Raw genomic sequence first — 23,691 nt, 5'->3', positions numbered from 1 at the left:
CAGACAAGCGCAACGGGAGGGAATGTTGCTGCATTCCCATGGCACAGCAGTTCGAATAACCGCACACCCCCACCCCCACCACCAACCACGGTTTGCTTCCTCATCGCAAGTAAGGCAGCAGGTTTGCATCGAACCATTCTCTGGTAAACTGAAGGTGATCTCCTTCTGTTGCAAGAAAAACCAGCTTTCCTGCTTTGTCCATAGCAGCCAAGCCCAAGCGATCCTATATTAGAACAAACACTCGTCACAACAATCCAATAAATAACTCGAGCGATTCTTAATATGTATGAACGCACCTCTTTGTAGAGAATACTCTCCTGTAGTGTTTCGGTTTCTATGGCCTGACCCGTTTTCAGGAAGCCAAACCACTATGGTGAAATAGTTGTTAGCGCACAACAAAAACAAGGCCGCACATTCAAACCGATAAGTACCTTACCTCGGAATCCACAGGATCCACCACAGTATCCTGCAAAAACTTGACCATGACAAATTTGTCTAGCATCTGAAGATTTTTCTTGTAAGTCTCATTCACGACCTTTCAAACAAGATTGGCGTCAAGAACAAATCGATGATACTGGATTCCACAGCCTTCATACGTACCCTCTCCTGGTTGATATCAGCAAGAAAGAGGCTGTGTTTCTTGTACAGATCATCATTTAAAGGGTCATGCCAGTACTCCGCCTGCACCAGGCTGAAAAAGAACAGGTCAAAGCGGCTTCAAATGTGGATGTGAGCGGGTCAAAATGGAGAACTAATACACCTTACTGTTTTTGAACCAGATCGCTGTAAGCTTCGGTATTAAGGGCCTTTCGGATCATGTCGCAGATGTGGGATGACTCTCCTGGACATCTTGGCAGCCCATACACACCTAAGGGTTGTTGTGAACATTCACCGCGGAAGTTTTGGGCTTGAACGACTCAGCTCTGGTGGATTTTTATACCTTGGTGCTGGCCGCCAACAGAGATGAGCGTCTTCATTGGTGGAGAAGGGCATCGTTGTGCCACAGCTCTCCTGCAAAGGCAAAGTGATTTTGCTACAAATGCAAACCGGTGTTGTTGTGTCCTTAAAGTGAGCAAGAAGTTACATACAAAAATTGCGCCCCCTGTGAGAATCCCATAGCATTATATCCTCCCTTTAAACGGGGATCCCCAGCCAGCTGACTGCACACCATGGACACTTGATCATTCACATTCATGAAGAATCCATTTTTGGTGTCCTGTGAGAGAAATATTAGACAGTCACATGATCTTGCAATCTATTGAAACTGAAAGGACATTCTGAAAAAAAAAAAAATCGTACCTCTACAACATTATTGCCAATCATTAACGAAAGCACGTAAATTCCTGGAATCTCCTGCTGGATCGTTTTCTTCAACGCCCCCAGGCTGAGCGGGTTGCAGCAACTGTCACCTGGACACATGAGGAGTTACTTAAAAAGCAGATAACAGTGCTTTCAATAGACTACTTCCGTGACACAGTGCAAACCTTCGTATTAGAGCCGATTACATTTAGCAAAGTAATGTTTCAAAATAGTAAATACTACCACAGAATGCTTATTTTTTTGTTGACAGTACTCACCCATCCCATGCCACAAAACCAGAGGTACTGTCCCGTTGATGGAGTCTTGAGCAGGTCTGCTTGCAACCAGCACCACCGGAGCCATCAGGAAGAACCACAGGACAACCACTGCCATCTTGGAACCTGGAATGCATTAATTATGTTTGTTTCTGAACCACTACTGGTCTGAAAATTATATCAATAACGTCTTTTTAGTCATCTATCTATTGGGGTGACCTATAGTGACAGGTGGATCTTCTTGCTGTCATTCATGCAACTGTAACTATTTTTTGTTCAATTAAACTAAATCTCACACTGTGTGCATTTGTGAGTAAACTGAGACGCGATCATCATTATTTCAGTAGATTAATGCGTTACTTTGTGTGGCACTCTGGTTTGATCGTGTGCAATGCATTTTTTCTCTCATGTAAATTTGATGACAAGGCCCAATAAACGTTTGGAAATATTATAAGAGATTTCCTTGAAACGTGGTGCTATCGCTGAAATTTTATCAGTGGTTTAAAAAATGTACACATCGTTAACAGTTTGTGGTTTGCACAGGCGCTTGTTATTTGTTCGTCGCACATATTATGCAAATTCGCAGTTTTTTCGCCCTCACATGTGCAGAAAACACATTAACGAATACATCAAATCGCTCTCATTAGTGCATTACGGTAAAATACACCTTAAGACTGTTTCTATCAAATTATGTTTGTTTGTAAGCATTACTCACCGCTCTTGAAGTCTTCCGGTATCTGATTATCACGTGACAGCGGAAAGCAGACCAGCCAATCAGAGGAAAGAGGCGGCACCCGTAGCAAAAGTACCAAGACTTGTGACTGGTTTTGCATAACCGAACTTTAGCCCATATTATTCTCACTTTTTATGATATAATGACACTTTAATGCGTCGGTACATTTTTTACTTGAACATCATGAAGGATGTATTTCGGTTTAACGTGAGGTTTACTCGTTCTCCGCCTGACATAGTGTGTCAACTAAATTAGCTTGCCATGCTAGCTCTCGTAGAACATTATCGACAACATTCCACGTTGGATTATTTCGCCAGTTGAATAACAGCTCAGACTCCGGTTTTGAGTTTGGGACATTCAAGTGGTTTCGGTTCATTCGGCGACGTCCAGGATGTCGATCCAGTTCGAAGAGCCAGCGTTATCTGGGAGCTACGATATCGTCGGTTCGTTCCCGAAAAGTTTTGGTTACGGGCTGGTGGAAGCAGACATGGAGGAGAGCCGCGTGTCAGCTGACAAGCCGAGGATTCTGCTGATGGGACGGAGACGCAGCGGAAAGTCGTCCATTCAAAAGGTCAGCTCAATTAAATACGTTTTATTTTTCATCAACTTCCTTTAAAATGGTTTATAAATGTTTTATTCGAAGCTATGTGCGATGTTACTGCGTTATTTTGTCATTCTGTAAATTGGAGACAGGTGTTGGAAATTAGATTAACAAGATCCATGTGTTTCAAAGTCTACTTGCAATATTATTGTTGGAATCATTTGTACATATTTACCTTATTGTTGAGCTATATAGTATATTTTTATTAGTATTACACACAGGCGCGTTAAGTGTGCTTCAGAGTTTATTACACATACATTTAAATAAATATTTCTTGTATTAGTTGTGTGCATCATACATATGTGTATGAATTTGATTTGTATTGTAGTATTATTACACACGTTTCAAAATTTATTTATTGCACACATTTTTCTACATGTTTCAAAGTGTATTTATCAGTGTATTTTATCATATACATATATATGTATTTGTAAATTGGATTTGGACTGTATGGTCTTTTGCGCTGCCTTAATGTATTTATATGCATATATGTACTGTCGGTTAAGCACGTGCAGATTTTTTCACCCCAAAAGTTTTTAAGGATATATTTTTTTAAACATTTTCATGCTATTTTTATTCGGGGGAAAACTCCCTTTTTTAGGAAAAAAACAATTGGTGATATATCGCCTCATGTTAACTATATTTGATTTAAAGAAAACATATTAATGAATATTTATTTTAACGCCATCATAATTGGCACCAATTATATGTGAAAGCACATTTTCAGCTGAGTGAGAGTAACTTTTGACTGAAATGATCATTGTTTTTTTTATTTTTTGCTCAGGTGGTTTTCCACAAAATGTCACCCAACGAGACTCTGTTTCTGGAGAGCACCAACAAAATCTACAAGGATGATATCTCCAGCAGCTCCTTTGTCAACTTCCAAATCTGGGACTTCCCTGGCCAAGTGGACTTCTGTGACCCGACGTTCGACAGCGAGATGATCTTCAATGGAACAGGCGCATTGATCTTTGTCATTGACGCTCAGGTGAGATGTGATTAAATCTTGAGTAACAAGACTTAGATTCAAAACAACTTTTCCTTTGTCTCCTGTTCTCAGGATGATTACATGGATGCTCTTGAAAAGCTGCAAGTGACCGTGTCAAGAGCTTACAAAGTCAATCCTGACATTAACTTTGAGGTGTTCATCCATAAAGTTGACGGCCTTTCCGACGACCACAAAATAGAAACGCAAAGAGACATTCATCAGCGGGCCAACGACGACCTAGCAGACGCCAGCCTAGAGAAAGTTCACCTTAGGTGAGTGATGGATGATGCTGCATACAAGATCTGTCCAACAAACCCATGAATGTTATTTCTTTCTCTCACCAAATGAAAATAATTAAGAGAAATGATAAGGATTGCAGAACCAGAATTAATTTATTGGCAGACTTATTTATGTCTTAAATGTTCTTTTGTTCCCTCCTCAGCTTCTACTTGACCAGCATCTACGACCACTCCATATTTGAGGCCTTCAGCAAAGTAGTCCAGAAGCTCATCCCTCAATTACCGACTTTGGAGAACCTCCTCAACATTTTCATATCTGTATGCTGCTTATTTTTTTTTCTTTCATCCTGTTGTTGTGTGAAAAATCTTACAGTATATCCTCTCCGAACCCGTGATTCCTGCGTTGGTAGCATTCCGGCATCGAGAAGGCCTTCCTGTTTGACGTCGTCAGCAAGATTTACGTCGCCACTGACAGCTCTCCCGTGGACATGCAGTCCTATGAGCTCTGCTGCGACATGATCGACGTTGTCATTGACGTCTCTTGCATTTACGGGTAAGATTTGAATTTGCCTTTATTCCAACGACGGATTAGACATTTATTATCCCTCGGCAGGCTGCTGGCGGATGGCAGCGGCTGTGCCTATGACAAGGAGTCTTTGGCCATCATCAAGCTTAACAACACCACCGTGCTTTATTTGAAGGAGGTCACCAAGTTCCTCGCGCTCGTTTGCATCCTCAGAGAGGAGAGTTTTGAGAGGAAAGGTGAGTAACTTATCGCAATAAAAATGTTTTTAGCTCAAGTTTCATACGGAAGCCTTTAACCTTTAGCATGCAATGCTAACAATTTGATTGATCATTTTTAATTGATTTGATAATCAGTGATGCCTTGATTATTAACATGCTTAAAAGAGGTTTGTGATGTTTTGATTAACCAATTTTGTTGGTGGGAGGGGTTCAGTTATAAAATACCACATTATAGAAACGTCAGAGTAATTGATCTCAAAGTTTTTCACACAAATTTTGACTTGTAAACGCCCTCTCCACAGGCCTCATCGAGTACAATTTTCACTGTTTCCGAAAAGCCATATATGAGGTGTTTGAAGTCGCCGCCTCCAACCAAAGTGCTGTCCCGAAGAGCTCAAACTCGTCGAGCAGCAGCCTAAAATATGCTGCTCTAAACGGGAACGCCGTCTAAAACCTGATAGCGAAATGCTACGACCGCCCCATCTTGTTGCCTTGTTTAGTGCCAGTGACAGGTTTGTCAAAATTCCAGGTAATGCATACACGGCGTATAATCTCTCATATTCTGTATAATCATTACTATGAAGATGTTGTCAGCTTTGTGTACCTACTCGGCCATTTTCTTGTGCAGCATAGCATATTTGTGGGAGAGCTGAGGGGCTTCCTGTCGCACTCTTTGTTTGTTCTCATCTCTCTTAAATATTTAACCTGAAGGGGCCTTGCACACCCCGTGTTTCCCCTTATGCTGCCTCCTAAGAGTACAGGGGCTTTACGTTTAAATTTACCACGGCCAAATAGTGCATTCCAAAAGCCGTGATGATTCATTTTTTACTGTACATATGTTCTTTTAATAAAAATGTTCTATTTTGATGGTTGAAGATTAGCTGCTGATTTCACGCCGGTTTTTATTCAAATGATGCTTCGGCTCATTGCAAAAATGAACTTGAGACCTAGATTGTACATGTATTAAATTATGTGATTATGAACATGGTCAGGCGTTATGTCAGGTTGCTGTGAAGAGCATTGCCTCAAACTCTCCAGTCAACCTAAGATACATGTTTAAAATGCTTGCTTATGTTGTAAAATTTAATTTGAAAAGTTTTCACCGCAAAATGATATTTAAAATGTTACAAGTCATTGTATAAATTTTATATATATATATTCTGTATACAGTGTATAAATATTATGTATGCCCAGTATCTCACGCGTTTCATACATTTATCAATATTTTATCTTTTTTTGGGCAACACTGTCGAAATTACAAAATGTACAACTTGTATACCTAAATGGACTGTCTCATCAAAATCACTCTACACAGCCGTTCACGTCTAAACGACTCGCAAGAAAAGTGAGTCTCCACATTATGACGTCACGGTGAGTATGAAATCTCATTTTTTTGAGTATGATCGTTTCTTCATTCATTGAGGGTGCTCGATACTGTAATATCTGGAGACACGTTTTGTTCTTTCTAAGGTGCAAAAGGCTCCAGTTCCATATCAGGATCTTAAGTTATTACCTTGTCTGTCTATCTGAGCCATTATTTATAAAAAGTAATTTGCCGATTTGGACAGAAGAGGGCAGCATAGTTCAACACACACGCCTTAGCGCTTGTATGCAACAGTCCACCTGTAGACCTCGGAAATAAACGTCAAGATACCTTGCATGTGCTCATCTACAGTCCACATTCGCACACATTTAATGAAAGGAAGTCTAATCTACTCCAGACGATACGCAGAGGGGTTTGAAGCTTGGGTAATTATTGTGGAATGTTCCCCCGACTCAACTCCCATTTGGAGTGATTCTAGTAAACAAACACTTAAGTGGCAGTTGGGCGCACGCGTATTTTCACAAACCCCCGTGTACGTCTAATTATCTAAACGTGCATGCACTCATTGCCACAAATGATCTGCCTTCTAGGAGTGAGGACTATCGTCAAGGTGCCAAAAAGTGTGCAAGCAGACGCAGAAAGGGGCGGTGTTTGAAGAATGCTTCTTGGCGTTTTTTTTTTTTTTTTTTTTTACGCATCAGATGCGCCCCTTTCAGGTCAGTGTGCAAAGCCTGCACAACCGAGCCCACAGGAACCCACGCAGGATTGTCATTATTTGTCGTTTTGTCCACAGGGTAACACACACGGTCAACGTGGAAAAAGATCCAGCTGAGAAACGCTCCGTGCTGCCTTCCGATGCGCAAAGAAAGGTATAGTTCAACATATTCATCGGGTTTATAACAAAAATGCTGTATGTCTATATGATATGATGTATTAGGAGCTTTTATAAATTTTGAAGTCTCGATGCAGACTGTTGTATAGTCTATTCCAAAAATCAGAAGTCACCATAGGAATGAATGAAAAAAAAAACTTTCACCATTAAAATGCAAATATAATTACTACTAAAGTTGTAAAGCTTAACTTGCATTTAGAGTTAGCAGAGTCAAACATGCAATCCTTCCCAATCAGGATGCACCCGAAAGGACGTTCTTTCTTTACAATATGAAAATGGCTTGAGGGGTTGGGGGAGCTAAAATGAGTCAAATGTGCGTAACTATTACTACTAAAGGCAAGGCAGCTTTATTTCTACAGAAGATAAGTCAGTGTGCTCCACATGGTTACTAAACATGTAATGACTAATTATTTTAAGACATTCCCCAAAAAATACAAAGAAAGAATTCAAGACATTTAAAATCAGTTGACCAACATTACTCAAAGGACATACAGACATACAAGAGCAGGATTTTAGAAAAAAAATATTGAAATGCTCTAAAAAAAAAAAATAATGGGTAAGGGGGGAAGCATAGTTTTTCACCTGGATTTAAAATAATTCTCACTTGGAGCTAACTAAAGTTCTTTCAATATCTTATTCCATTGGCATGCGGCATAACAGCTAAATACTCATGCACCATGTTTGCTTTGAACTCTGGCCTCCACTAACTGACCCGAGTCTACTGACCTCAGTCAGAACCTTACTGGGTTATATTCAATCAGCATTTCTTTAATGATTTGTAGACCAGTCGCATCATTTTAAATCTATTCTACAGCTGTCTGGAAACCAGTGTGGAGTCTTTAGGAGTGGGGTAATATGTTGCTGCTCTCTTTGTTCTGCTAAGAACCTGAGCTCTGACTGTTCGATGCTCTTCCGAGGGAGCCCAGTCAAAAGACCATTTCAATAATCAAGTCTACTGAAGATAAAAGCATCGATAAGCTTTCTTCTTCTTCCGACTCGAACCGACACCTTTCAGTAATTTAAGTTTTTTGGCGATGAGGATTAAAGTGAGTCATAATGGGGATGCTTGAGAGGAAATACTCTCCTGCTTACGCTCACTTTCACAAGATAAATGATTCTCTAAAATTGGCCTGCTTTATGTTTACAGCTCATTCATACTTGTGAGTTAAAATGATGTCATGTCTCTTTTACTGGATGCCCACCACCCCTCCTCCCAAGCATTAAGAAAACCCTCCACCAGGTTCATATTTTCCATCAGCATCTTGTTCTCGTGCCATTTGGGTGAAACTCCAGCAGACATTCCAAGTCTCTTTCTAAAGAGGTGTTTTTTTTTTGTATTGTTATTTGTTTCACACAATAATTCATTGTGTTTGTTCTGACTTTTGATAAAACAGAGGGTGGAGGAAAAATGTTCTTTCCTACCCGTTTCTAAGAACTGCATAATTTTGCTGTGTCTTGACCGCAGTCACATTCCTTTAAAATTCTTACACTGAGGAAAAAGTTGAGTCTGTGTACCAGAATATTCAATGGAGACAGGCAGGAAAATATAGCCCTGCCAAACTCATGTAATGTACACTTAAGTTAGTTTTCTCAAAATACAACTTGTTGTGGCACAGTCAGCCAAAAAGACCAATAAAAAAATCCAAAGCTCGTGAGATATCTTCACTTGTCACGTGATGTCCAACGTATTGTTAGACTCGGAAGAAATATTTTTCTTGAAAAATACAAATACGTTCTGCTACGGATTATTGTTGGCCGGCCGCAGACATAAACTTGAGTTTGATGGATATAGATTTCAAGAGAAAGACAGATGACCTCATAGCTCAAGTTCCAGTGATTAAAGGCATCAAATATAAATGTTCTCCTTCAACTCTCTGGAACAAAATGAAAAAAAATATATATATATGTATACTCCCCAAACTCAGATTTTCTTAATGCATCTTACATAACCTCCCGTCTTGCCTTTTTGCCCTCACCATTTATAGACTGAACACCTCTGACTCAGCTGCGCAGCACACAACCGACTTCCAAATGAAAGACGAATAAATCAAGTCGCCAACTGTTACCCCGGGCTGCGTCACCTAGATCACAAACACTTGCGACATTAACAGCCAGGAACTAAAGTGAACACTCCACTGTCAGAGGACAGTTGATGGGGAAATGATTATTTGCAACTTTGGCTTCAAGTGTACACTCTGTAATAAATTTCACTATATTTCTTATTTTAAAAAAAAATACCATTATTCACAGCTTGAAGTTACTTGAAAAGAAGTAATAATATATATGTGTATTATACCCTCTCTAGACATTTCATGAGGTACACAATCATAACGAAATCTTCATGAAAGGCAATAGTTGTGAATATTTTATTGTAGTTAGTTTTTCATTTTATTTTGACGTTTTGTGACTGTTTTTTTTTATTCAGTTATATTTAATATTTTTTTAGAGCAGGTTTATTAGTTTTTATTCATTTTTTGTTCAAAAATGTTTTTTTTTTATTAGTTTTAGTGTTTTAATTTATTTATTGAATGCAATGTTATAGAGTCACTAAGTATTGTCTAATGAAGTTAAATACATTTAAAATAAACGTTAAAAGCTCATTAATGATATTATAAATTGATAAAGGTAAATCATAGTTTCCGTTAGTTACTGTTCTTTTTTTTTTGTTGTTATTTTGGGAATTTATGTTAACCATAATAACCGTGCATTCACCCCAAAGAAAATATATTTCCTCAATCATATTTGCATTTCTTTATCGGCTTTACCGTAATGTTATTTTTGTGTGCAAGTAAAAGTGGCGTCTAGGGGCTGCAAACAACAACACATTGAACGTCTTTGTACCGAGCGGGATGAAAGGCCGGCGCAGTCATCTGATGGCTGCAATAGAGCCGCTTTGTTTCTTTGTTCTTACTGTTAACACTTTGCAAACCCGAGGGTGTCACTTTTCCTCCAGAGCTGCAGGCAGGGCTCCTCGATTGGGACGCCAGCATTGTGTGCGCACCTCCGTCAATATTCTCTTTCACCCCCCCCCCCAACAAAGTCAAGGGTGTGGAAGTCAAGAGCCAAACAATACTTGAACTGTGCTGAGCTGGAGAAAGCCGTTAAACCTCCTCCAAATCTATTCCTGTGGGAATAAACAGTTGAAAGTAGGGAGGTAATTATAAACCCAATTTTTTTTATTTATTTATTTTTTTTTCCTGACTGTACCGCTCTGGGTCATTTGGCGGGTGTTACATTAAAGAAGAAAGCGCTGATTGTTACCTTTTTAGAAAAGAAAGCAGCTCAGTGTTTCTGTCCAGGTTCTGTTCTCATACCATTTTTTTTCCAAGCATATCTTGGAAAATGTTCTAAGATGTGCTGCCGATATTTTCCATGAAAATAACTGCGCAACAATAATGTGGTCATAAACCAGCAAATAATTACACCTTCATATAAAATGCACCATTTACACCCAAATGGGTCCCACGTCAGATCCTCCACAAGTACATTACACATGACAGCAGTTTTCATCATGGAATAATTGTCTGAATTCCCCCACTGGGAAAATAAACGGCAACCTCAGTGGAGCATGCCGAGCTGGTGGATTTCCTGGCTGTGCTCGTAACAAACGTTGCTCTCCGGTAAAAATATGTCCGCTCGTCGAGATGATGTGATGAGTCAATGTGGCATGAATAACGAGAAAATAATTCTTACTTCCGTCTGCATTCAACCCATTAGTATGGCAACATAACTCCTAAATAGAATCCTTTTGAGAATAATTTCTTGAAAAGGCGCAATGAGAATGTGGTTGAATGACTGAATGAAATTTTCGACCCGCCACGTGAATGTGACATCGTAGAACTGTGTCGTTTGCACATAGACAAAAAGCCAAAACAAAATAAAAACATGAACAAGATTCATTCTTTTTTTTTTCTCCCAAGTTCAGCGGGCCGGATTAAAACGTTTAACGGGCCACATGTGGCCCCCGGGCCGTAGTTTGCCCACGCCTGTCTTGGAACGATAAACATAAGTGAGGAAATATCCGTAAGGAAAGCCATTGTTATGTCGCGGCATCGATAAACGGTAGAAAAACGTACATTTTTAGACATTTTCAGCGGGAAGTCGGACTGGTTTCCTCACTCACAATGCCTTGTGACACAAAACAGACGAGGGATGCGATGTTTTGACTTGACTAGTTTGCTTTTCCTCTCAATGTTGTTTTTTTTTTGACCCAGCAAGAGGAAGCGTTGTTGTTATCAGCAAGGGAGGGATGTCTCAACTCCCACTACGAACATACCATAGGGTTAAAGAAGTCTCGTTCCAGCGTCTTCTCAAGACTAGACGAAGAAGAAGTTGTGTTTAGCTTTTAATTTATTTTTTTTGTGTGTGTGTGTGTTTATCTGATACACAGCAGCTGCATCATTGGTTACTGAATTTGACGAATGTGCACACACGCGGAATGTAAACTAGATGTAAAAGATGAGTTCTTTACACACCTGATGCGCACGCTCCATAAAGTTCAGCGCTCTGGAGCATGCAGGAAACATATTCACGCATGATCATTATTTCAAATCGGCCTTCATAACAAACCACCAAATTTATTTTCAGAAAAATATGCGAGGCCGTTCGGCAGCTCGTGAGCTCTGGGTCGTGTCATTGTTCAGACGAAATCCTCCACTGAGGCGGTCTCGGCTCATTCCTTGTTCCCCGAGGAATGTTTCAGAGTCTTTTGGTTTCTCAGCTGCGCTTTGTTGAGGTCATCTCCTCTTTTATGGTGTTAGAAAGCCACGACAACGCCGTAATGTGCCCAAATTTGGAGAAATAAATTGAAGTGTGAAAAGCTGAAATAAAACAAAAGTACTCATGGCATGTGTACAAATTCTGACTGGAACTCTGGCGATAGTTGTATTTATTAATGCTGCCATGAACTCAATTAAAATAACTCTCTAAACCACTGCCGTCAAACTCTAGGCCCGGGGGCCAGATCTGGCCCGTGACCTCATTTTATGTGGCCCGCGAAGGGCAAATTACGCGCGTTAACTTCCTGTTTCTAGCGCATTTTTTTTCCAAAGTACTGTTGAATTTAATTTAACTGAGAAATGTTACTTCTGTGTCCATTGCATTTCTGAAAACTACAGCTGTGTAGCCTCTCACTTCCTTTCCTTCTATCTCTCGATGTTTGACCAACTCCCTCATCCCGATCCTCCCTTTTGCCTTCTTGGTCGCTAACGATGTTTGTAAAACTGTGAATTCTTTGTTCGCAGGAGGTCAGCCTGACATGATGAGCGATCGGTTCGACTGCAAGAACTGCCACGAGTCCCTCTACGGACGCAAGTACATCCAGGCGGAGGACAACCCCCACTGCATCCCGTGCTATGACCGCCTCTACGCCAATACCTGCCAGGAATGTAAAGAAGTAATCACTCATAACGCTAAAGTAAGCTGATTTTTTTCACATTATGTTCTGATCAGCTTTTATCAGAATTATGCAAAAATATTTTGTGCAGTGGTGGGCATTTTATTTTAGCAATGCAAGTGTAAGACGTCATTCGAAATTGGTTATTAAAAACCCACATTATCCTCCTTAAACGAGGAAGTAGCCTGTTGAGCAACAAACTCGCCAAGTCCTGCCTTGGGGAAGGTCTTCACGTCCCTGGTTCTAACCAACTGCGCTTGTACGCCCCTACTTCATTCCATATAAAACGAAACCTCCCAAGAAAACACCCCCAGATGTCACGAAGGCCACGAGTGTCCTGTGAATCATGAGCTCCTTGTGAGGGAGCAAACAGTAAATCACACCGCTGCTTACTTTGGCCCTCTCGCCGGCTCACAAAACGTAGCGGCGGCCGTCCCTCGTGCCTCTCTCTCTCTCTCTCTCGCTCCCTTGCCTGTAGTTGCCTGTAAAATACGTTTTTCAGCCACTGTTCAATGGGTCCATTTATCAAAAAGGCCAATTTGAACTGCTGTTGAACTCAAAGCACAAGCAGCTGTTTGAGACGAAAACAGAAAAACGTGCATCCATCCGTTTTCTGGCGCGATCGGCCTCGGACATTGAGATGTTCGAAAAGTGATTTTGAACGGGGATCTCCTGACTGCGAGACAGATTGGTTAACCACTCGTCCACCATGACGCCAACAAAAAAAAAAGGAACCTTCAACCCATGACATATTGGATGCGGATCAGCCCGGCTTCTTCAGCATGTCTCGTTTTATCTTCATATTCAAGTCAGTGAAGTCACTTGAACATATTTCGAGAGGAGAACGTGGAGTTCGGACCACATGGGTAAGCACAGGTATGGTGGGTTTATGGCCTTACCTTTCCTCAATGAAATTACAGACGTGCTACATTGCCATTGACGTAATAATTCCACCAGCTGCCATTTTTGATGCAAGTATTTGATTTACTGTATGCACGGTGCCATGTTCAACCTTGTGTTATTATTTTATTAATAGGCAGCAATCATAAGTCGCTACTTTTTTCCTAGATTTTGAACCGTGCGGCTAACACAACAGAGCAGCTTTTCTGTGGATTTTTCTTCCACCTGTAGGGGGCGCTCTATAGTTCAGAAAATAGGCTAAATATTTTTTTTTCTCTCTTGGGTCTGCTCTGTTTTAATTAGCAAAGTTGTTGCCGTGTTAAAAGGCACTGTTTTAACAATCTCTTGATGTGCATTCACAGTACAAAATTGTTCTGTACATGCAGTAAACATTTTTTTTCAACATGGAAAACTGCGGTGCTGTTCTGGACGGTCTTATCAATTGAGTGATTGAATGTTACCCAACACAGCACGACCTTCTTCTTCCAGGAGCTCTTCTACAACAGCAGCTACTACCACGAACGCTGCTTCCGCTGCATGCGCTGCGATCGCTCTCTGGCCGACGAGCCCTTCACCAGCCAGGATGACGCCCTGGTGTGCAGCGAGTGCTACAGCAACGAATTCTCCTCCAAGTGTGTGGTCTGCGACAAGAAGGTTCTGCCCGGTGAGCTGGCTTTCTTTCGCCGTTCTCTTTTCTCCATCGTCGGGTTTACACACCACCCTGGGAACCGAGCCGCCGAGTCGCACCTTCTGGCAAAACGAAGGTCTCGGTACGTTTTCTTTCGAGGCACGACGGGTTCGATGTGACAAAATGATTGCGGCTGCGGTTGCATGCGGTGGTGTCGGATGGCTGAAAAGTTTTCCTATCTTATGGCATGTGTGAGGGATATTCCAGCGACGTAACGAAAATAGTTGGTTTCTCTTCCGCGTGGAATGTGCTGAAAAGATGCTGACTTTTAAAATGTTCGACCTCAGTTTTGGACTCGAATTGCTAAACACCCGTCACGATATGTTGCTGCAATCGATTGAGATAAAAATTTCGGATTAATTAATTTGAATCATTTCCCACGGCACATTTGGTTTTTAATCTCATACCAGGAAGTGTGAAGTATTGCCAGTCATCACATATTTCAAGGCTTCACATGAACGGCAGATGACACGATCACAAACATTCCTGTCAGTCACCTTCTCAGCCCCCACCTTCTTGTTTTTTTTTTTTTTTTTTTTTAAATGTGGTTCCTCTTTGACAGGGTCAAAGATGTTGGAGTACGGCGGCTCCACGTGGCACGAGGACTGCTTCGTGTGTCACGGCTGCGACAAGCCCATCGGCGCCGAGGCCTTCGTCCCAGACCAAAACAATTACTACTGCGTGCCGTGCTACGAGGGCAGGCTTGCTCCTCGGTGCAGCCACTGCAATAAGGTCAACGTGGCCTCACATATTATTTGGGCTAAATAGAAAAAAAACCATCAGAATCAGGAAATTTACGATGTATCAAAATGTGTTTTGGATCGGCAGGCTCTGACTAAAGGAGGGGTGACCTACAGGAACGAGGTGTGGCACAAGGAGTGCTTCCTGTGCACGGGCTGCAAAAGCACTCTGGCCGGCCAACCTTTCACCTCGGAGGGGGAAAAACCTTACTGCGTCAAGTGCTTCAGCAGCCTCTATGCCAAAAAATGCGCCGGATGCAACACGGCCATCACGGGTCAGTAAAGCCGTCGCCAGCGCTTTTTTTTCCGTTTGGTGATTGTGGATTTTTTTATGTCTTTTTTGTCAAGTTTGTGTTATGTCAATCTAATTTGTCCCCCCCCCCCCCCCCCCCCCCCCCCCACAGGGTTCGGCGATGGCAAATACGTTTCTTTCGAAGAGCGACAGTGGCACCAGCCGTGCTTCAAGTGCTCCCGATGCTCCGTGTCATTGGTCGGCTCCGGCTTCTTCCCGGACCGTGACAAGATTCTGTGTACGGACTGCAACAATGACGACTGATTTGAACCACAAAACTTCCGAAAACGTCATCGGTGCACATGAACGCTGCAAATGCACTCGGAGCTTATTCACTTCAAGTAACCGCATTTTATTTTCTTTTTGTATCAAATCAGCAAACATAATCTGTTGGACTGTGTTTTTTTTATTCAAATAGATTGCACATGTTTTATAAATTAAATATATACATTTGGCATATGTAAACATTTAAATTAAATTGTTTTGTCATCTTGAGTGACGTCTTGTCGTGCGCTCGCATGAGAATTTAGTCGCATTTAATTTTATAAAAAATAATGTCTACATGTCTGTCATGTTTGTTTTCATTTGGTTTATTTTTGTGTGTGTCATGCAACGCTGGAACTATTCTAAATATTGCCTCGTACGTTCTTTTTTTTTTTTTTTTTTTTCCAGACTAAATTCTCATGTGAGCGCGTTTGCCACTAGACTGGCCGAATTCATCGTGTTGTAATATTTTGATACAGCACATCATTGCGTGTGCAGAAATGTATTATTTTATAATTGTCTGCTTTGGAAAATAAGAATAATATCTTAGAAGTGTTGCATGCTCATATTTTAAAGAGTACACTTGCGGTTGAAGCCACACAGAGGGACATCTTTTTTTACTTTTTAAGATTGAAAAAATGTATTTCTATATGCAATGTACACATTGTTTTGGTAAGAAGCCACAACTAATTATCTCTCATTTTATTCAAATAATGTAGCAAAAAATAATCAAAGCTGTCATTGTAAAGAATGTCATATATGGAGTCAAATAGTTTAACTTCAACCCGTCTGTCATAGTCCTCCTCAAACCCGTACAAGAATAAGCTCCTCCCACTTTGCTTCCCAAAAATAACGCTCCCATGCGAACTTGACTCTTACAATTACCTCAGTAAACTACATAAATATTTGCAGTTCAGCGCCCCTGTTGCAAGCATGTTTTTAGAATCATGATGTCATTCTGTACAAATACCAACATCATGTGTAAAAAAAAACAAAAAAACATCGCTTGATCTTTGAAGGAACATTTGCAAATAATAAAAGCCAGCCAAACAATTAAAAAAATAATAATAATAAATGTGAACGCATGAACCGCCGAACTTTGGGTCTGTGTTATTTCATCATTACCCCAAATGTGTGGTTGTCATGCGGTGACATGAACATCCTGCCACTTCCTGCTTTTGATCACCATTTATAACCCCGTCAGCCTAATCCTACGCTGGGGTCCTTATCCACTCCAGATGAAAAATAAATAATAAAACAACCATGTGGTCCGGTTTTTTTTTTTGTTTGTTTTTTTTTCTTTCTTTTTTTTCAGACTTGTTTCCCAGGCCTCATCCTGAAATATATTTGACCTTGTTTGAGTCCGTGTAGTGAAGGAGAACAGGACTTGTTTCCTCCCAAGAGGATGAAGAAAAGGAGGAAGGACACAAATATTCGGTGTCACGTCATCCTGCTCAGCCTCGGCGGATTCCAACTCATCTGACTGACAAAAGCACAAAATAAGAAGCAACACTCAAGGCCCAGGTACCGAATTCACACCCTCTCACTACAAGATGCAAATTAGAACTCATAATGATGCGACTAACTTAAGTTTATTTGTCAACTTCATTTTGTTTCTGCCTGCTTGTTTTCATGAGAACGCGTCATGCAAATTCAAAGAGCAGCTATTAAAATGTCGAAAACAAAGCAGGTCTTTTTACATGTCACTTGAAACCAACAATTTTCTATCCAACCCCCCCCCCCTCTAAACACAAACGCCTCCAGGCCACAAACTTACCATTTCCTCTCCGCACTCAAGAGGACAACAAAAATAAAAGTCCCATATAGTGACTCGCTTGATAATTATTGTAAAGCTGCCGTTCAAACGCGACGCTTGACTCATCCAGTTTCCTCTTCGGAATCCATCTCGGCTCCACCATTAAAAAACCTTTGTCAGATTTCCTGACGTGACAAGAAGCGGCGCTCACACGTGCAGTCGGCGTTTGCCTCGTTAGTCATTCGTGGAATTGTGGTGTAATGTGATCAGAAATGTTTCCAGACGTGCTTAGAGGTACCGAGTACTACTCAAGTACAACTTTAAGGGTGAAGGATAATGTGACATACTAAGATTTCCATTATGGAATTATGGTTTGCCTCAGATGACATAAAAATGTTTCATATTATTTAAGAGTGGAACGAAAACCGATTTCGGAAAATCTTTTCGGATTTACCCAAACTGAATCAAATTGTTAAAAATGCACCCTTGAGTCGCGTCGAATCATCTTTTATTTGTGAGTTGCAAACCCCTAATATACGTAAATATATTTTGACCAATGAATCGGTTTCAGTATGGTTTGAACTGGCCAATGGCCCACTAAAAAAGTTATGAATTGATTTTTTTTTTCTTTGAATTTGCTTAATTTGAAAAGTTTGAGCTTTGGAGGAATTTTACAAATTGTTACATCTGAATGAAAAATGACTAAAGCAACAGCTGTGCCATGTTTTTTTTGTTTTGTTTATAGATGCCACAAGTTGGCGGCAAAGCATTATGTTTGTCTAAATGAAACTCATTTATTGATCCAATAAAAACGGTCAAAAGGTTTATTGCAATTTATTGGACCCTGGTCATAGATTTACTTAATCTCTTCATAACTTACTGTCTTCCTTCCTAATAAAAATTCAACAGCGACTCGTGTATCAAACTGAAAACTGTTTTTTTGGTCAGCTAAATTACATTTGCCACAATAAAATACTCCGTCGTCAGGTTACAGTTTATTAAAATGTGAAACCGTATCATTATTGGCTTTGGCATCTAATTATCTGATTAAAATCCCAACCTTGCTCACTGCAGAGCTCAAACCATCAAAGCATAAACAATTGCCATTTTCCCCCACTTTCCAGTGTCCTTGTTTGAACCACGCCCATTTCTGAAACTGCCCTTCTTTCTGACCTCAACTATGACTGTATGTTGCACAACATGCTATGTATAACTGTGACAGAATTTCTCCACAGACAAACCATAATTATAGTGTGAGAAGAGGTGTCTCCAACACGGCTAAAGATTTTCAGACCATCTCCGTGCTAATCGCCTCAGTAACTTAAACAGTCTAAAGTTTCTGGCCCCTAAAATTAAAAGTTTGAAGGGCTCGTTTCTCCCGTGTAGGAAAATTACTTAAACCGGTAAGCCAAATGAAACGAGACTCTAGAATGGAAAGGCAGTGGCGCTTCATGAAATTTATTTTGGAGACTTCACAGTTTATCCATCACTGCGTCTGCCAGCATAGCTTTTAAATTCTTTCTGACAGTTTCCAGCTTCTTAGTCATGCAGATGTGCTACTTCTGTCTCGTTAAAGATTAGGGGTGTATTTGGAATGTTACTGCTATGCATTAAGAAATATTATGTACCTTTCCTGTGGTAAGCCTTTATTCATGACCAATAACCAAATTTGTAATATTTGTTCCATGAAATTGTAAAACTTTATTACCAGCAGTCTACTCTGTTTTATACAGTACATGCCTTCAGAATCGGCAGAGTTGCCTGTTTTGTGTTGCATTTTTGTCATTAATTGATTTTTATTTTTTTATTTATGGAATTCGTAGTTAGCACGTCAGGCGTTCGCCTATCTTTTATGCCCTGTGGCACAATGCTGCCTCTCAAAGGTCAGTCTTGGTATTACACCAGGCTTTTGGTTTGGGCTTGTCGGTCAAGTAACAGTTTGTAGTGTGGTTTTGAGCATTTTGCGTACGCTACACACTATATCGCTTATGGACAAAAAAAAAAAAATATATATATATATACACACAAACTGAAACTAATAAAAGTATAATTAATGAGAAACAAATAGTCATTATTTGACAAGATTAGTCATATTTTCCCTCAGGCAGTTGGGAAAAAATTTGTAATCTTAAATCAAAATCCAATTTTAAGGTTTGTTTAAAAAAAACACACAGGTTATAATTAAATAAAGCCAACATGTGTTATTAAACGGTTCCTTTGGATTGTGTCACTTCTCGATTTGACACCATTACGCTTCATTGATATATTTGACACATTTGAATAAAAAAAAAAATATATACAAAATACCAACTGGTATTTTATTATTTTCTTGAAAAACATCATGAAATAAAAAGAAGACAGATAATCAGAGGGAATTCACAACAAAGTGGCCCAAAAAAGAAAAGAAAAAAAAAAAGAAAAATATGTTCATTGCCGACAAAATAAATACCGTATGTCCATTGCCGACAAAATAAATACCGTATTTTCGCAGTCATAGGACGCGCTGCCTCAAAGGGCGCAACACCTGTTGAGGGTGCTATTTCTGTCTTTGAAGCACACACTGGGCGCGCCGCCTTACAAGGCGCTAGCTCAGCTGCTTTTAGCATAGCAATAGCTCGGCTGCTCGCGCTGACTCAGCCCATCGCAATTCACTTTGCCTCAATACCATAAGCAATCGCCACATTTCAAAGACAGTTGCCATGATACCACTGACAATCGTTATCATTAACAATGACTCTAACCAATAATAGGTATCATGGCAATAGTCTACAAGACTACGTCAGGGGAGGGACTTTACTGGTCACCACACTCCTTATGAGTCACGGTTTAAAAAAAAAAAGAAATAAGATTAACACAAAACATGCATCTCTCATGCCATCAATATACCAAAAAGAAATAAAAATAACACAAAATGATATAGCAATGGCTTCTTGGGAGCCACTCAGACTCAGCCAAATCACATGGCTGTTTAGAGAGATGTGCTGTTATGCTTTGGGCTTTTTGTCTGTTGTCTAAACCTGGGACGTTTCTTGCTTGCAATAACATAAATGATAAGACAGACTACAACATTGTGGACAGCTGCCCTTTTGTCCAGCTTTCTCCCACACCATCACCCAAACACCATAGTCACATAATGTAGTCATGGTCACTTTGAAGCATAGATGACTCACACTTTGTCCAGCAGGGTGTGCTAACATGCACTCCGAACAGCCCAATGAGTAAAAGGGTTGATGGTCGCGAGTGATACTTTGTCCATATAATGAGCGCAGTCGCCTTACAAGGTGCTGTGTTAGTTTAGGGGAAGATTTGGGACTTTTAAGTGCGCCTTATGACTGCGAAAATACGGTAGTCTTTTTTTTTTAACACTATACAAAATGTTACTGGCTGGTGTGGAGTAACATGCAGGACGCTTGGAAGCTGGGGAATGTTTTGAGCGCAGTGCACGCATCACAGCTGAAATATAACAACTGAAAGGGGGGGGGGGGGCATATGAAGTTCACAAAGTCTTTAATTTCTCTTGTGGGTCCACATCTTGCACTTGTCTTTCTCAGGTGGAATATTCCTGCATAAGGGCGGAGGAAATTAAAACGATCAAATTAAAAAAGGCAGAAAAAAACAGATTTATTAGTTGTTTTTTTTTTAGAGAAATTGGACTTACGGCTCTCGGTTTCTTGTTCACTTTCATGTCGAACCTGCATGGACAAAGACAGATCAGGTTTATTATATATGAGGTTCACTTCTGAGATCAATGACAAAAAGCGGCGCCACTAGTGTACCATGAGGGAGCGTAAAAACCAAACCATAACCAAAAAAAAAAAAAAAAAAGCGCTAAACTTTGAGATTGCTCTTTATTTTGCAGCCAGGCCATCATCTTACAACAACAGCACTGCTTTCAACAAGCGCACGCGGCATGAACTATCAGAAAAGATGTGACGCCAGCCCAGTAACAAGCCATGAGGAGTGATGGATGCTGAGAATCATTCAAAGTCATGCGGCACAAATCCACAACTAGCAGGCTTCAATTCGACACAGAGAAGAGACAAGCTCAGGATGCGCTTATGAGCAGACAGGATGTGCAGATCACAGGAGCAGGAAGTAAAATTCAGGACTTACTCAAAGTCATAATCAAACATGGCAGAAGGGCTGGGGGGGGCAAGGGGGAGGAGTCAGCATTCCAACAGGGGAAGGAAAAGATCAGCAGCTGTTAGTTAGTTCACCACCCGCAGCCTGAACCCGAAACATCGACACAATAGTCCACAGACGGACATACGTCGCTTCAGTGTTAATATAGTGAGAGCAAGAATTTTTTTTGGTAACTTTAAAAAAAATTTAATCATACTAAAACACTGAATTAAACAAACAGTAAACGTTCCCTGGCCTCTTACTACTCTTACGTTGTATTTGCCAGTGACAGTGCCGCCTCTCACAGGTCACTCTTGGTATTGCACCATAAATCTTCGTCGTTTTCTATCGGTCAGAGAGTTGGCAAACAATTTAATGGTGCATTACCGCCACCATCGGGTAAGTAGTGTGGATCCTGATTTCACTCCTTAGGAGCACCAGAAATTATTTATTTGTGTTTTACTATTTCAAAAGAAATAATTTTGCTCTGTCTGTTTTGAATGCAGCAAGAATGAAGGTTTTAGTATAGAAGCTAATGCTAACAAAAACAAGAGGAATCTTGCTTTGTTCATTTGGTGATCCTACCTGGAGTATTTTCTGCCATGTTATGCTCTCTTCCATGAAATTGACAAGGCATATATAGAATGTGCACCAATTCAAATTATTTGTGTTTACCTGTGCCTGTTTTTGTTCTTCCTCTTCTTATGGCTTCCGTGATGGCTACCAGATGAAGAGGAAGAGGCAGCTTTTTGGGGCTTCAAGTCCTGCAAGGTAGAGTCTACATCCTCCGTGTCCTCCTGGCTGGGTTCGTTCTCTTGGTTCTGGAGGTCCGGAGAGGCGTCGCTTTCTGTGCCGCTGCCCGCCTCACCTGACGAGAGAACGCAGACCTCAGCATGCTTATAATGTGGCATCCCAGCTTTAAGGCGCATGTCTCTTCACTCACGTTTTTCATTCAGGTGATCTGGTATCCCACCTAGTGCACACACTGCCTGTTGATTAAAAAAAAAAAAAACTGAACTATTAACTAAACTTAAGTGCTTTCATAAAATTGGCAATGTAGAGCAACAGGGACTTACTGCGACGGATGTGACTGATGACTTGCTGAACAGACGCTCTGCCTCCTTGAATTTTCGATTTCTTCTATCAGTTTTGCTATTAGAATTCCTGTAAGAACCATGATACCGATTAATAATGTCGAAGCTAATGAAAACACAAATACAGCCTTTGCGCCTGCATGTACTCACTTTTGGTTGGTAAGGTATCTGTCCCATCCTCTGATGATGTTGCCATACATCTGAGTGTCTTCAAGGTAACTGCCTTCAAAAGCGTAAATTTGTCGTTCTAAATTCACAAGCGTCTCCTACGACATCATTAAAAAAAAAAAAAAAACAACTTAGAATTGTTTGACATTCTTGAGCAGGTGTGTGTTGTATGCCGGAGCAGTGAGAAGTGTAAAACTTTTTCCTGTTTTTACTATTTTGTTTTCACCTTATGGCTGTTTCTTCATAATAAATATGAATGTGTATTTGTATGAAGAATGCTGCTAAATTTCCCTTATATGATTGAATAAAGTATCAGTTTTTTTATTATTATTGTAGAACACAACAGAATTTCATTATGCACATTTCATATACATATTTATATACAGTATTTTATTATGTTAAATGTCGACTGCAATTTAAACCAAAACGCCTGCTTTGTGTTTGAAATGTATACGTCCAGGGTTGATGACGTCATGAAATCACGCGAGAACATGACACTAACACGGATCCCGGTGTAGCTGCTAGCTGGTTAGCCTACACCGCAAGATTAAACTGGTGCGGACAAATTGAGCGTATTCAAGCGTTTTACAATGTGTGTGGGTTTAATACAATAACGTGTTACTTTATATATGAATCAATTCGTTCAACGACCAAAATGAGGCTTAAATTTAGCTCAGGAATCGGCGCGAAGCATGTAGCCGTTATTAGCCTAGCATTTAGCAAGGCTTACGCTAGCAATAAACACCCTGGCTGAAATGTTATAATTTGAGTTTTTCGGTAGGCGGCACTCCGCGCGTTAAGAATTGTAAAGCCACTTTTTTCTTCATAACATAAACATACTGCAAGCTCTTGTTTCCTCTTCACCAGTTCGGCAAGCTCCCGGCGGGTGTCCGGGATCTGCGGCGGGGTAGCCTTAGCGTGCATCGCCATGATGGATCGTGGAGAAACAAAACCGTGGCGGGATGGCTTCATGCAGCAACGCCTAAATGCGTCGCTGCAGCCGACAGGTGGCGCCAAAAGACCACAGAAACAAGTTGTGAGCGACCCATTCGCCACCATAATCACCATAGCAATCGCCACCATAATCACCATAGCAACAAGATGTAGACGTATGCATCCTGTAGATTTCACTCACACATAAATAAATGTGCCTACAGGACTGGACTATCCAGAGTCC

General features: G+C 40.6%; 4 protein-coding genes across 5 annotated transcripts; 2 read left to right on the top strand and 2 right to left on the bottom strand.

Moving 5' to 3' along the window:
- Nucleotides 1-80: 80 nt before the first annotated feature.
- LOC148320929 (palmitoyl-protein thioesterase 1-like) lies at nt 81-2,906 on the bottom strand. Its single transcript, XM_088318636.1, has 10 exons — nt 2,290-2,906; nt 1,578-1,700; nt 1,300-1,409; nt 1,089-1,216; nt 941-1,011; nt 766-868; nt 601-691; nt 437-535; nt 297-368; nt 81-223 (listed from the first exon to the last, which is right to left on the bottom strand). Exons 1-10 carry the CDS (start codon nt 2,405-2,407, stop codon nt 101-103), a joined length of 1,038 nt encoding a protein of 345 aa, XP_088174762.1. The 5' UTR covers nt 2,408-2,906; the 3' UTR covers nt 81-100.
- On the top strand, nt 2,295-5,754 carry LOC148320928 (ras-related GTP-binding protein C-like). Its single transcript, XM_088318635.1, has 7 exons — nt 2,295-2,878; nt 3,693-3,896; nt 3,969-4,168; nt 4,339-4,453; nt 4,546-4,688; nt 4,749-4,897; nt 5,182-5,754. The coding sequence occupies exons 1-7, from the start codon at nt 2,699-2,701 to the stop codon at nt 5,328-5,330; spliced, it is 1,140 nt and encodes a 379-aa protein (XP_088174761.1). The 5' UTR covers nt 2,295-2,698; the 3' UTR covers nt 5,331-5,754.
- A 630-nt stretch (nt 5,755-6,384) lies between these two features.
- LOC148320927 (four and a half LIM domains protein 3-like) lies at nt 6,385-15,396 on the top strand. Of its 2 annotated transcripts, XM_088318638.1 has the most exons (7): nt 6,385-6,919; nt 6,997-7,072; nt 12,339-12,511; nt 13,880-14,054; nt 14,641-14,810; nt 14,907-15,093; nt 15,223-15,396. In XM_088318638.1, exons 3-7 carry the CDS (start codon nt 12,353-12,355, stop codon nt 15,372-15,374), a joined length of 843 nt encoding a protein of 280 aa, XP_088174764.1. In that variant the 5' UTR covers nt 6,385-6,919; nt 6,997-7,072; nt 12,339-12,352; the 3' UTR covers nt 15,375-15,396. The 2 variants fall into 2 exon arrangements, with proteins under 2 accessions (XP_088174764.1, XP_088174763.1); XM_088318637.1 differs by lacking the exon at nt 6,385-6,919 and having other exon boundaries at nt 6,930-7,072.
- Nucleotides 15,397-19,427: 4,031 nt separating this feature from the next.
- On the bottom strand, nt 19,428-23,482 carry LOC148320926 (chromatin modification-related protein MEAF6-like). Its single transcript, XM_088319155.1, has 8 exons — nt 23,355-23,482; nt 22,497-22,612; nt 22,329-22,416; nt 22,196-22,241; nt 21,928-22,120; nt 21,244-21,273; nt 20,789-20,822; nt 19,428-20,692 (listed from the first exon to the last, which is right to left on the bottom strand). The coding sequence occupies exons 1-8, from the start codon at nt 23,442-23,444 to the stop codon at nt 20,678-20,680; spliced, it is 612 nt and encodes a 203-aa protein (XP_088175281.1). The 5' UTR covers nt 23,445-23,482; the 3' UTR covers nt 19,428-20,677.
- Nucleotides 23,483-23,691: the final 209 nt, after the last annotated feature.

The sequence above is a fragment of the Idiotropiscis lumnitzeri genome, chromosome 16 (genome assembly GCF_059441095.1).
Source record: "Idiotropiscis lumnitzeri isolate Australia: NSW breed Sydney's pygmy pipehorse chromosome 16, RoL_Ilum_1.0, whole genome shotgun sequence".
In the NCBI taxonomy this organism is placed as follows: Eukaryota; Metazoa; Chordata; class Actinopteri; order Syngnathiformes; family Syngnathidae; genus Idiotropiscis; species Idiotropiscis lumnitzeri.
The sequence above is the reverse complement of the archived record's forward strand: the minus strand, read 5'-3'. Positions and strand labels throughout refer to the sequence as shown.

Coding starts and splice junctions, on each gene's coding strand:
- LOC148320929 (XM_088318636.1), bottom strand. CDS start 2,407: ATGCAAAACCAGTCACAAGTCTTGGTACTTTTGCTACGGGTGCCGCCT. Junction 1,701..2,289: donor ACCGGAAGACTTCAAGAGCG/GTGAGTAATGCT, acceptor AATGCATTCCAG/GTTCCAAGATGGCAGTGGTT. Junction 692..765: donor AGCGATCTGGTTCAAAAACA/GTAAGGTGTATT, acceptor GTTCTTTTTCAG/CCTGGTGCAGGCGGAGTACT.
- LOC148320928 (XM_088318635.1), top strand. CDS start 2,699: ATGTCGATCCAGTTCGAAGAGCCAGCGTTATCTGGGAGCTACGATATC. Junction 4,454..4,545: donor TCCTCAACATTTTCATATCT/GTATGCTGCTTA, acceptor CTGCGTTGGTAG/CATTCCGGCATCGAGAAGGC. Junction 4,898..5,181: donor GGAGAGTTTTGAGAGGAAAG/GTGAGTAACTTA, acceptor CCCTCTCCACAG/GCCTCATCGAGTACAATTTT.
- LOC148320927 (XM_088318638.1), top strand. CDS start 12,353: ATGATGAGCGATCGGTTCGACTGCAAGAACTGCCACGAGTCCCTCTAC. Junction 12,512..13,879: donor TAATCACTCATAACGCTAAA/GTAAGCTGATTT, acceptor TTCTTCTTCCAG/GAGCTCTTCTACAACAGCAG. Junction 15,094..15,222: donor ATGCAACACGGCCATCACGG/GTCAGTAAAGCC, acceptor CCCCCCCCACAG/GGTTCGGCGATGGCAAATAC.
- LOC148320926 (XM_088319155.1), bottom strand. CDS start 23,444: ATGGCGATGCACGCTAAGGCTACCCCGCCGCAGATCCCGGACACCCGC. Junction 22,417..22,496: donor AGATACCTTACCAACCAAAA/GTGAGTACATGC, acceptor TGGTTCTTACAG/GAATTCTAATAGCAAAACTG. Junction 22,242..22,328: donor CATCAGTCACATCCGTCGCA/GTAAGTCCCTGT, acceptor TTTAATCAACAG/GCAGTGTGTGCACTAGGTGG.